General features: G+C 41.2%; 1 protein-coding gene across 5 annotated transcripts in view; it reads right to left on the bottom strand.

Moving 5' to 3' along the window:
• Positions 1-12,051, bottom strand: part of NINL (ninein like) — a 203,231-nt gene that overhangs the window by 67,742 nt on the left and 123,438 nt on the right. For all 5 annotated transcript variants that reach the window (XM_074317996.2, XM_074317997.2, XM_074317999.2 and 2 more), the window contains exons 11-13: positions 11,078-11,252; positions 9,415-9,525; positions 8,751-8,831 (exon numbers count right to left, since the gene is read on the bottom strand). In XM_074317996.2, coding sequence (XP_074174097.1) covers positions 8,751-8,831; positions 9,415-9,525; positions 11,078-11,252 — 367 coding nt within the window. The remainder of the gene's footprint in view (positions 1-8,750; positions 8,832-9,414; positions 9,526-11,077; positions 11,253-12,051) is intronic.

Raw genomic sequence — 12,051 nt, 5'->3', positions numbered from 1 at the left:
TAAAAGAATGAAATGATATCAAGCGTCTTCTTTTACCACAATGGTATGAAACTAGAAATCAACTACAAAAAATCAAAACAACACAAAACTGAAAACACACAAACAAATGGAAGCTAAGTAACATGATGCTATATAATGAAATGGTCAACAATGAGATCAGGAAGAAATCAAGATATCTTGAGACAAATGAAAATGAAAACATAACAACCCAAAATCTATGTGACACAGTGAAAGGAGCCCTAAGAGGGAAATTCACAGCAACAGAGAACACCTCAAGAAATAAGAAAAATTTAAATAAACAATCTAACCTTACACTTAAAGTAACTAGAAAAAAAAAGAGCAAACAAAGCTCAAAGTGAGTAGAAGGAAGGACATAACAAAGATCAAAGCAGAAATAAACAGTATATAGAATCTAAAAAATACAAAGGATCAATGAAACCAAGAGCTGGTTCTTTGAAAAGGTAAACAAAATTGATAAACCTTTAACCAGACTCATCAAGAAAAAAACGAGAGGACCCAAATAAATAAAATCAGAAATGAAAGAGAAGTGACAACTAACACCACAGAAATATAAGGGATTAATAAGAAAACATTATGAATAATTAATTGTATGCCAACAAATCCGACAATCTGAAAAAAAAAGGATAAATTCCTAGAAACATTGTCTCTCAAGAGTGAATCAAGAAGAAACAAAAAATCTGAACTGACCAATTGCTACTGACAAAATCAAATCAGTAATCAAAAAAACTCACAACAAACAAAAGTCTTGGACCGGATGCCTTCACAGGTGAATTTTACCAAACATTCAAAGAATGAACAACTATCTTTCTCAAACTATTCCAAGAAATTCAAGAGGAGGGAGCGCTCCGAAGCTCATTTTACAAGGCCACAATTATCACGATTTCAAAACCAGACAAAGACATTACAAAAAGAGAAAATTATAGGCCCATATCCCTGATGCACATATATACGTATGCAAAAATCCTCAGATTATAATCCACAGATTATTAGCAAACCGAATTCAGCAATACATTAAAAAAAAATCATACACCGTGATCAAGTGGCATTTATTCCTGGAATGCAAGGTTGGTTCAGTATCCACAAATCAATTAACTTGATACGCCACATTAAAAAAATGAATGATAAAAATCGTATGATTGTATCAACAGATTCAGAAAAAGCATTTGACAAAACCGAAGTATCCATTTATGATAAAAACTCTCAGCAGTCAGATACATAAGAAAGGCTATATACGACAAATCCAGACCTAACATCGTACTCAACACGGAAAGACTTAAAAGCATTCTCTTTAAGATCAGGAACAAGATAAGGATGCCTATTCTCACAACTTTTATTCAGTATAGTATTGGAAGTCCTAGACACAGCAATCAGACAAGAAAAGGCATCCAAACTGAGAAGGAAGAAGTAAAACAGGTATTATTTGCAGATGACATGATATTACTATATAGAGAGAACCAGAAGGATTCCACCAAAAAAAACTATTAGAACTGATAAATGAATTCAGTAATGTAGCAGGATACAAAATTAATATTCAGAAATTGGTTGCATTTTAATATACCAATAATGAACTGTCAGAAGGAGAAATTAAGACGAGAATCCTATTTATAATAGCATTAAAAAAACCAAAAACCTACAAATAAATTTAGCCAAGAAGTAAAAGACCTGTAGTTGGAAAACTATAAGATACTGAAGAAAGAAACAGAAGCACATACAAATTAATGGATGCATATGCTGTGTTCATGGATAGGAAGAGTGACAGTTGTTAAAATGTGCATACTACCCAAAGCAATCTATAGATTCAATGCAAAATACCCCATCAAAATACCAATGGCATTTTTCACAGCATTAGAACAAATAATCCTAAAATTTATATGGAACCATGAAAGACCCTGAATAGCCACAGCAATCCTCAGAAAGAAGAACAAATTTGGAGGCATCACGCTATATATATATATATATATATATATATATATATATATATATATATATACACACACACACACACACACACACACACACACACACATACACACACACACGTATATACTGATATATGGTGTGTGTGTGTGTGTGTGTGTGTGTGTGTGTGTATATATATATATATATATATATATATATATATATATATATATGGTATCAAACTATACTACAAGGCTATAGAAATCAAAACAGCATGGTACTGGCCTACAAACAGACACACAGATCAATGGAACAGAATAGAGAGCCCAGAAATAAACCCACACTTATATGGTCATTTAATCTATGACAATGGAGGCAAGATTATACTGTGACGGTAAAGACAGTCTATTCAATAAATGTTGTTGGGAAAACTGGATACATGTAAAAAAAAAAAAAAAAATGAAACCGGACCACTTTCTTAAACCACATACAAAAATAATCTCAAAATGGATTGAAGACTTAAATGTAAGACCCAAAACCAAAGAACTCCTAGAAGAAAACACAGGCAGTAAACTCTCTGATATTGCTCTAGTGATATTTTTTTCATATCTATCTCGTCAGGTGACAGAAACAAAAGAAAAATTAAATAAATGGGACTACATAAAAAGCTTTTGCACAGCAAAGGAAACCATTAACAAAATGAAAAGACAGCCTACTGAAGGGAAGAAGATATTCGCCAATAAAATGTCTGATAAGAAGTTAATATTCCCAATTTATAAAGAACTCATACAACTCAACATCAAGAAAAGAGACAATCCAATTAAAAAAATGGGCAGAGGACCTGAACAGACATTTCTCCAAACAGGACATATAGATGGTCAACAGACATATAAAAAGATGTTCAACGTCACTAATCATCGGAGAAATGCAAATGAAAACCACAATGAGACATCACTTCACAACTTTCAGGATGACTATCATCAATAAATTAACAAACAACAAGTGTTGGTGAGGATGTGAAGAGAAGAGAACCCTTGTATACTGCTGGTGGGCTTGCAAATTGGTGTAGCTACTATAGAAAATGGTTTGAGGTTCCTCAAAAAATTGAATGATCCAGCAATTCCACTTCTAGGTATTTATCTGAAGAAATACAAAACACTAACTCAAAAAGATATATGAACCCCTATGTTCATTGCAGTGCTATGTACAACAGCCAAGATATGAAAGCAACCCAAGTCCATATCAATAGACGACTGGATAAAGAAGAGGTGGTACATATATACAATGGAATATTACTCAGCCATAAAAAGAATGGAATCTTACCACTTGCGACAACATGGATGGACCTAGAGGGTATTATGCTCAGTGAAGTCAGACTGAAAAAAACAAATTCCATATGACCTCACTTACATGTGGAATCTAATGAACAAAATAAATGAACAAACAAAACAGAAACAAACTAATGGTTGCCAGAGGGGAGGAGCATTGGGGAGCTGGGTGAAAAAGATGAAGAAATTAAGAAATACAAATTGGTAGTTAGAAAATAGTTATAGGGATGGAAAGTATGGCATACAGAATATAGTGAATAATGTTGAAACAACTATGTATAGTGTTGTCACGCAGCAGCCTACCCGTGTGTCCCCTCGTACCTACCCCAAAAGAAAGAAGAGTCTGTGAGACTAATCCTTTCAGGGACTCTGCTTCAGCTTTGTGCTTACACCTATGTCTCCCTGTTTGGCCCCAAAGGATGGCTGACGGGTAAGATTCCCCATGGGGGAACACCTAAGCCAGGCACAGGTGCGTGGGGACAATCAGGAGAACCCACAGCGTTGATAGAGGTGGGCATAAACCCCCACCATCCCCTGGCTAAGGAGAGTTTCTGCCTCTGTGGCTATATTCCTTCCCACAACCTGCTTGGGAAGAGATTCAATGATGTGATAACAGTTCTCCATCTATTCATATCAGTAAGTTTCAGCATAAAGGTTTTGTCCCTTGAGGAGGTACATACGTCCTGAGACTTACGGTTTCACTGCTTGCAGGCAAGGGTTATTAGTTTCAGTTTCCTAGTATAATGTATAACATTCACAGACCGTGGAGAAAACAATGTTACTTCCCTGTGTGAACATCAATAAAAGCCACAAGGTGGCCCGATTTTGGGCTCTCAGTCCTTTGAGGCTGGGAGACCGTTGGCCCCTAGTGCGTGAATCTCTTGACTTCTGTTTCTTTCTTAACCCTTTGCCGCCACTTCTCGTTCTCTCACTGCCCGTGTTGCGCTGGACACGACAGTATAGTGACAGCTGAGTACCAGACTAATGAGGGGAATCACTGCATAAATTATAATCACTATACTGTTAACGGGAAACTGATATAAAATAATACTGAATGTCAAGTGTAACTGAAAAAAAAAATAACTTTTGAGAAAAAGAAAATAATATGCCAATCACTGCTTAGGTTGGAACTCACGGACATGTCATTATCATGTGTTGACCCTCCTTTAGCTCATTAATAAATAATGGCAGTGACTGTAATTATAATAAAATTAACATCTGGAAAGAGCTGAAAAAAAAAGCTATAAAGTGGCAAGCATACAAACACTGTAGTACATCTGATATGTTCTTTCCTTTCCTTTCCTTTGATATACTTTATATGCATTGTTTTGTGGGGGAAAAAACAACCTAAGTCTAAACTAGTACAATATTTTCCCAGTGACAACTTAGCTCTTCAAATGACAGTTTGTGATGTGCACATATTCAAAGGCAAGTGGCCAGTTTCAGCTTGCTATACAATACATACACGCAAAGTTAATAGGTTTCATATTCATAGCAGCATTGAGAATAGCCAAAAAATGGAACTAAACTAAATGCCCATTAACTGATGATATAAACAAACTCTGGTATAGCTATACATTGGACTATTATTCAGCCACAGAAAGTAATGAAGTCCTGACATGCTACAAACACAGATGAACCATAAACACATTACATTGCATGAAAGAAGACAGTCACAAAAGACCATATATTGTATGAATCCCTATGTTCAAAATAAGAAAATCCATAAAGAAAGAAAGTAGGAAGAATGGGGAGTGACTGCTTACAGGTTTCTTTCTGAGCTCATGAAAATGATCTGGAATTAGACAGTAGTGATGGCTGAAAAACTCTGGAAATATAGTAAAAATCACTAATTATACACTTTAAATGGGTGCACTCTGATATGTAAATTATATCTCAATAAAACTGTTTTAAAAGTTAAAAAAAGACGCTAATGAGATATCTGACACATGAAGTAGCATACACCATGTTTCCCCGAAAATAAGACCTAGCTGGACAATCAGCTCTAATGTGTCTTTTGGAGCAAAAATTAATATAAGACCCGGTATTATATTATGTTATATTATATTATACCTGGTATTACATTACATTATATTATATTATATTACCATATAAAACCCGGTCTTATAGTAAAATAAGACCGGGTTTTATATTAGTTTTTGCTCCAAAAGACCCATTAGAGCTGATTGTCCAACTAGGTCTTATTTTCGGGGAAATACTGTAGGTACACTGCACAAGTGCAGGAAAGGATCTGCCTCAATATACTTTGGGGAGGGGTAAATGAAAGAGGAAGGGGTGGCCCCTAACTCCAAGAGCCCATAAAGCCGCTGTACCTGTAAACCATGGGGAGCCACATCCATCCTCCTCCGGAGTGTGCTCCCTTGGTATATCAAGTTTTCACTTTAATAAACTTTTCTTTCTGCAAAACTGTTTTGCCTACTCTTGATTTCTATCCTGAGAGGGGCAAGGACTCCTGCGCCGGTAACAATTAGACGTAGTAACGAATTACAAACTATTGGGAAAAAATGGGAATTTGTGAGTCTGTGCTAATGATAATAGATAGAGTGATCATCAGACTTCTCTGGCTTACAGTAGAATACCAAGGACCAATTGATTGATGTGGCATGGGTGTTAGAGCTGGAAAGTCATCATTTTGCAACCATCATGGTAAAAATTAGAGTAGGTAGGGAAGAATTATCAATGGATACTAAATTCAGGGAAAATTTAGATGAATAGCAAAATATTTGCATGGTCTTAAAGTATCTCCCCACTGACTCTTTACTAGTTGCATGGGAGGGAAAAAACAGAACAAAACAGTAATAATACAGAGAGGAAATTAGCCAATGCCTTGAGCAGGTGACCAAAATTAAACATCACCTATGCTGTCCAGCTGGGATTGTATAACCTCAATTTAATCCAAAGGAAACATAAAAAAAAACAAAACACAAAATGAGAAAGGTTCTATTAACAAAGGGTGAAGGGCTGTATTCTTCAAAAATATCGATGTGAAAGACAAAGAAAGGCTGTGGGAATGTGCTACAGACTGCATGTGTCCTCCCAAATTGGGTTATATCCTAACTATCCTATGTGCTGGTATTTGGAGGTGGGAACTTTGGGAGGTCATTAGGTCATGAGGATGGAGTCCTCATGAAGGGCATTAGTGCTCCTATCAAAGAGACCCCAGAGTGCTCCCTTGCCCCTTCTGCCATGAAAAAACAGTGAGAACAACAGCCAGCCATCTGCAACCAGGAAGAGAACTCTCACCAGATACGGAATTTGTCGGCAACTTGATCTTGGACTTCACAGCCCCCAGAACTGTGGGAACTGAATTTCTGTTGTTTATAAACTACCCCAGTCTGTGGTATTTTTGCTATAGCAGCCTGAATGGACTAAGACAGAATGCTTCAGATTAAAGGACGTTAAACAGACATGACAACTAAAGGCAATACCTGATCCAAACTGGAGGAGAAATGCTCCAAAGCACATTGTTAGGTTAACTAATGAAACTGAAATACAATGTATCAATGGAAATCATGAAGTTATTAGTAAGTGTGACACAGTTATTAGAATATTCTCATTGTCACAGTGTTTGTAAGCTTGCTCTCCAGATTTGTAGCTTTTGTATATTTATTTCTGTGGTGTAACTAACTCCTACCTTAGCTGATGTCAAGCTATCAAAGGTTTAATAAAAAGCTAGCAAAATTCCTGAACATTTACCAATCAGCTTTGGTTCATGCACCTGCACACCACTGTGAAGTTGGAGGATTAAGACTGTTCTTAGGAAATGCACAATGACCTGTTCAGGGGTGGAGGGCCATGATGCACAGGCCATGATGCATGTAACTTACCCTCAGACTTTAAAAATATAACTATGTATACATATTCTCATCCAGATGCATGCGCGCGCACGCACGCACGCACGCGCACACACACACACTCACAGCGAGCAAGTAAGCAATGACAGAGCAAACAGGGTGAAAAGTAAACAACAGGTGAATCTTGGCAAAATATTCCCTGCACTATTTTTACTTTTTTAACTTTATGTATTAGAAATTATTTTCAAATAAAAAAGTTTTTTTTTTTTTTTTTTTTTTTTGATGCTCTAAATGTTAGTTGGAAATAGCCAAAAATATCCAAAAACTTTAGAGGGCAAATTGCTAAATAAATAGATTAGCACTAAAATGTAAAATATTTTTGCTGATGTTTCAAAAAGTAAAATTTCAAGAACCAAGAGTGAAATGAGTAACAGTTAATTTAAGTAACAGAGTGATATTAAATAAAGATGGAGTTTATACCTGTTTGAAAAATCCAGTGCACTAAAGTATAACATATTAATTGATGGTTAGTTATAGGTTCTAAGTCTTCCCAACAAGCTTAAAGAGAGGGGAGAAAACACAGCATGGACTACAATTCCAGCAGGAAGCTGTGCAGCAAAACCCGCAACCCTGACCCCACACACACCAACTGGGTTCAGGAGGAGGGTGACACAACTAACCACACATAGGATTTTCCAAAGGGCACCCCTTTTGAAGGATTCAGGGTTTGGAGTGGAAGAAAAAGCACAGCAGTGGGTCATGTCACACTCCAGAAGAGCTCGGGCTCACCTTTATCCTCTGGTATTGCCAAAGCAATGTGTGGTAGGAACAAAAGTCAGTTCTTACTTTAATTTGGATGGAAATCATTAAGAAGTAAATTGATAATAGACCTTTAATGTCTAACAATAATGTTTATCTGTTGGGGTCTTTGATAATTTTAAGAGTATAATTTGGTCAATACCACTGACGTTTACCACCCATGCCCTGCTATGCACTACGGCATCCCTAGCTGAATGGACTGACACTCGTAGGTGTGGCTCAGGAAATCTAAATAACAACAGAAAACACAAAGAAGCCCTACATAGTGCCTGGAAACACAGAGGGGCCTTCAGAACTGGTGCCAATCTAGTGATTTTTGCCAGCCCATGTGGAGCCAATCACAGGTGCTGAGGCAAGTCCTGTCCTACCTCCGAGCAGAACATGAGGTTTGGAGGAGGACCCTGTCATCAGAATGCAGGCTGAGATCATAGGCTCTACTTGCTTTGCTCAGAGAAGGATGCTCCTGCTGACCTGTGCTGGACCACCCTTCATATGGAGGCCAGGCATGAGGCCCAACAGGAATGCCAGGCCACTACTGGGCAGGACGGGAAGGAAGGAGGCCTGCATGCCACGACCCAGGTCTGAGCCACACAGAACCTGATGACCTGTAGGTCCAGTCCATCTCATGTACTCCAGCACCCCATTCTTAGCAGGCGTGGCTGGGAGAAGGTACCACAACCTTCTGGCACAGACAGTCTCTAGAGGGCCAAGCTCTTAGGAAAAAACTGCCCCTGCTGCAGGGTGGGCTGGGGGTGCAGGGCAGGAGTGTGTGAGGGCCCCATACATCAAAGACAAAAGTGACAGCCTGGTCCAAGACAAAGGAAATGCTAAGGCTCAGTATGGTAAAGGGGCTGGGTAGGACACGTACCCTGCACTTGAGCTCATACTCTTTCAGGACTTCCTCGAACCGCTCCTCCTGGGCCAGGAGTTCTGTGCTATGTGGCTCCATCTGAAAGTCAGACCCACAAAGGAAAATTAGGACTTTAGGCCAGGTAAAATGCATGCTGTCATCTGTCATGCTCCTCCGACTAGGCTCTGCACCTCTTATCCCTCCCCTCCCACCCCCGTTTAAAAGGTCTCAGGGTAGCAGGATGTTCCTTCCTTGACCCTCTGCCTGGACTGTACTCCAGTGTGGCAACTCCCCTCCCCTTCTCCTCCCTAGGTAATTGGCAACAACCAGGTGGCGGGTTGGTGGGAGGCCTCATGGTGGGCACCAAACTCTAATCTCTCCTTGCTCCTCACCACTGAGAAACCTATCACTAGAGTTGACGGCACTGGCTGGCTCTGGTATTGTCATTAAAAGGCCAGCCAACATGAAAGTTATCATGGGGCACATTGGCACCCCTGCACTGACCCGAAGTGGAGGAAAACAGATGGAGAGACACCTTGCTAATTTTCTCTCCATTCTAGAAGTTCAATAGAAAAAAAAAACTAAATTCAGCTGCCTAGGTATTCTTTTTCAAGACCTTGACACTTTTTATCCAGCACCAGAGGCTCCACTCTGAAGACTAAGAATCAGCAAAAGGACTTGCCTTGTCTTTCAACACAAACTGCAGATCATTCTGCAGCTTCAGGGCCATCTTCTCTGATTCTGAAAGCTTTTCCACAACTTCAATAATCTCCTTCTGTAATCGACTGTTTTCCTGCAAGACACAGTCCAGCGGTTTGCCAGGCTTCGGGAATGGAGGAGGAAGCTATTGGCAGGTCTGTCTCCTCTGAGAGGCTTATTTCTGGTAGCACTCATAATCAGGGAAGTGTCGCGGGCCAGCCGCCACGAGTCGAACGGTTCCTGACAAGGGGAGTGGGAATGAAAGAAGGCACTCACACTTTGATGATGGCGATCGCGGACCCCAGTGTTCCTGGAGACCCTGAGTTTATTCTGTCCCCAGAATTTATACCTTCTGTGGACGTGCAGTTTAGCAAGTACAAAAATGCATTACCCAGTTAACAGTGAATCTTTAACTTTAACACAGGAGACACAAAATTTACTGAAACTCCCAAATGTAATTATCTTATCAATAGCCCTGATAGGCATCAGCCTTCTGTTCTGGGAACTGGCCACTCCCACCACATTCCTGAGCAGCATGCAAGCACTCTCCAGATGCAGGCAGAGACAATTGCTTCAGGGGGAGGAAATAGGTTAAGTATAAACCGAGCCATTCTGTTAAGGCTTTAAAGTTAACTGCAACCATGGCTCCCCACAGGGAAGAAACAGTGTGGTGTCTGATACTCACTGTCTTGGCACCATGCAGAGGAGGCTGTGCTGGGGGCTGATCCAAGCTGCCTAGGGACAGAACCCACAGAGGCCTCAACAATGCCCAGTGCTTTCCCCATTGCCTCTTCTTCTCCACTCCAAGTGCTCAGGTCAAGAAAAGGCTGGTGGCAAGTACTTCTGAGACATTTTCTAAATGAGGGATTTGAAACTGTACCACTACAGGTCAGATGCCCACGGGAGAGGAAGGCAGTGTCTTTGCACATGGGAAACCAGTGAAAAGAGTGGTGAGAACATATAGTACAGTGGAGAGCCCAGGCAGGCCGGGGAGACAGGCCCTGTAAACACTGATATCAGAGGCTCCTAGGGAGCCTGGCTTCTCTGGCAGACAGAGACTGAGGGAGGCAGGCTTTGAGTCAGTGAGGAAGAGGAAGGCAGGAGGACAGGAAGGGCCAGGAGACACCTCACTGGACCCAAATGCAGGGTGGGTGTGGGTCGCGGGACATTCACCAAAGCCCAGAAACCACATCTGCCCCAGGCTGCACCCAGGGCCAGCAGGTGGGCTTTAGATTTGCTGACCCCATAGGTGCTCTGGTCTCTTGGGTAGGCAGCAGGGTGGCTGCTTACTCTCCTTAATCTAGGTCCACAGACCCAGATCAGAAAGGGAGAACCCTGTAGGTCTCCACCAGTTCTGCTGCACCCACAACCAGAGAGAAGGCAGCAGGACAGAAGCCAGGACCATTTCTACTGTGGCTGAGAAATATGCTAACTCTATGGCAGCTGAATATTCTTTTGTTTGAAATCCCAGGGATTTTCCTACCACAGAAAGGCAAACTCCTTAAGGCCTCTAAAGTCCGCTGCGAGGTACTAAATCCTTGAATAGGAAAATGTGGTGTGTAGGAGGAGGAACCTCAGGCAACGTCTTTTCTGGTGGGAAGCCCCGCCCTCCCCTCCGCCATTCTCCACCCCCTCTCCACACCTACCTTCAGGGCCAGGGTCAGCTTCTCTCGGAGGCGTGCCTCTTCAGCCTGCAGGTGCTCCAGGTCCTTCTCTAATGAGGCCCGCTGCCTGAGGGCCTGTTCCCAGAATAACTCATGCTCCACCTCCACCTCTGACCGCAGGAGACTCAGCCTTTCTCTGTAACCCTGCTCCAGGTGTCTGTAAGGTACACAACAGCACATGTCATGTTGGATTCCTGAGGGTGCTGCCCAGGCCCACCTGGCCCTACTTCTCCAGGGATACCTTCCCAGCCAATGAAACCTCTTCCTTCCCTGCAATCCCCCTGTACAGAGCATCTGGTTACACTATCTTGGACTCAATAGTTCCTGCTTGACAGATGGGGTCACTGTTCTTTGGCTAAACAGCATGTTTAGCTGTAAGGCCAGGTGTCCTCCTTTAAGTCTTCCCCCTGGGGCCTGACAGTGGATACCACTGCTCAGGGCTGGTGCAGGTGACCACACCCAGACACAAGGAGCCAGTGTGCCCTTGGAACCCCTGGGGCAAGCTAGAGAATGACCTCTCAGGGTAGGTCTCTCTGATGTCCCTTTGCCTTTCAACCTCCTTCCACACTCAGCAGCCATTAAATGCCTTTGATAACTAAATGCACCGTAAATCAATCCTCTCTCATGAAGGACACAGACAGTACAACCTGCAATGAATCCCAAAGCAATCAGAGTAAAAGGCAGGAAGTACAATCACCCTCAGATCTGCATTAATGTTTTGCAATAACCATTTCCATCAGCAGAAAAAAACTGCCAAATCTTAGCTTTATCACTGAAACAGCTACTTAAATTTAACATGATTTCTCAAACCAAGTCTGTCTAGACTGAAGATGAGTGAAACACTTACTTCAGCAAAGAGTTTGGCCATGTTTAAAATTAAGTATAAGAGAACACTGGGGGCTCATCCTCCAGGGCTGGATTTTCAATTTCATCTCAAAACTTTAAGGAAAGAAGAC

The sequence above is a fragment of the Rhinolophus sinicus genome, chromosome 13, assembly GCF_057876585.1.
Source record: "Rhinolophus sinicus isolate RSI-liver-muscle chromosome 13, RSI-T2T, whole genome shotgun sequence".
Classification (NCBI taxonomy): domain Eukaryota; kingdom Metazoa; phylum Chordata; class Mammalia; order Chiroptera; family Rhinolophidae; genus Rhinolophus; species Rhinolophus sinicus.
The sequence above is the reverse complement of the archived record's forward strand: the minus strand, read 5'-3'. Positions and strand labels throughout refer to the sequence as shown.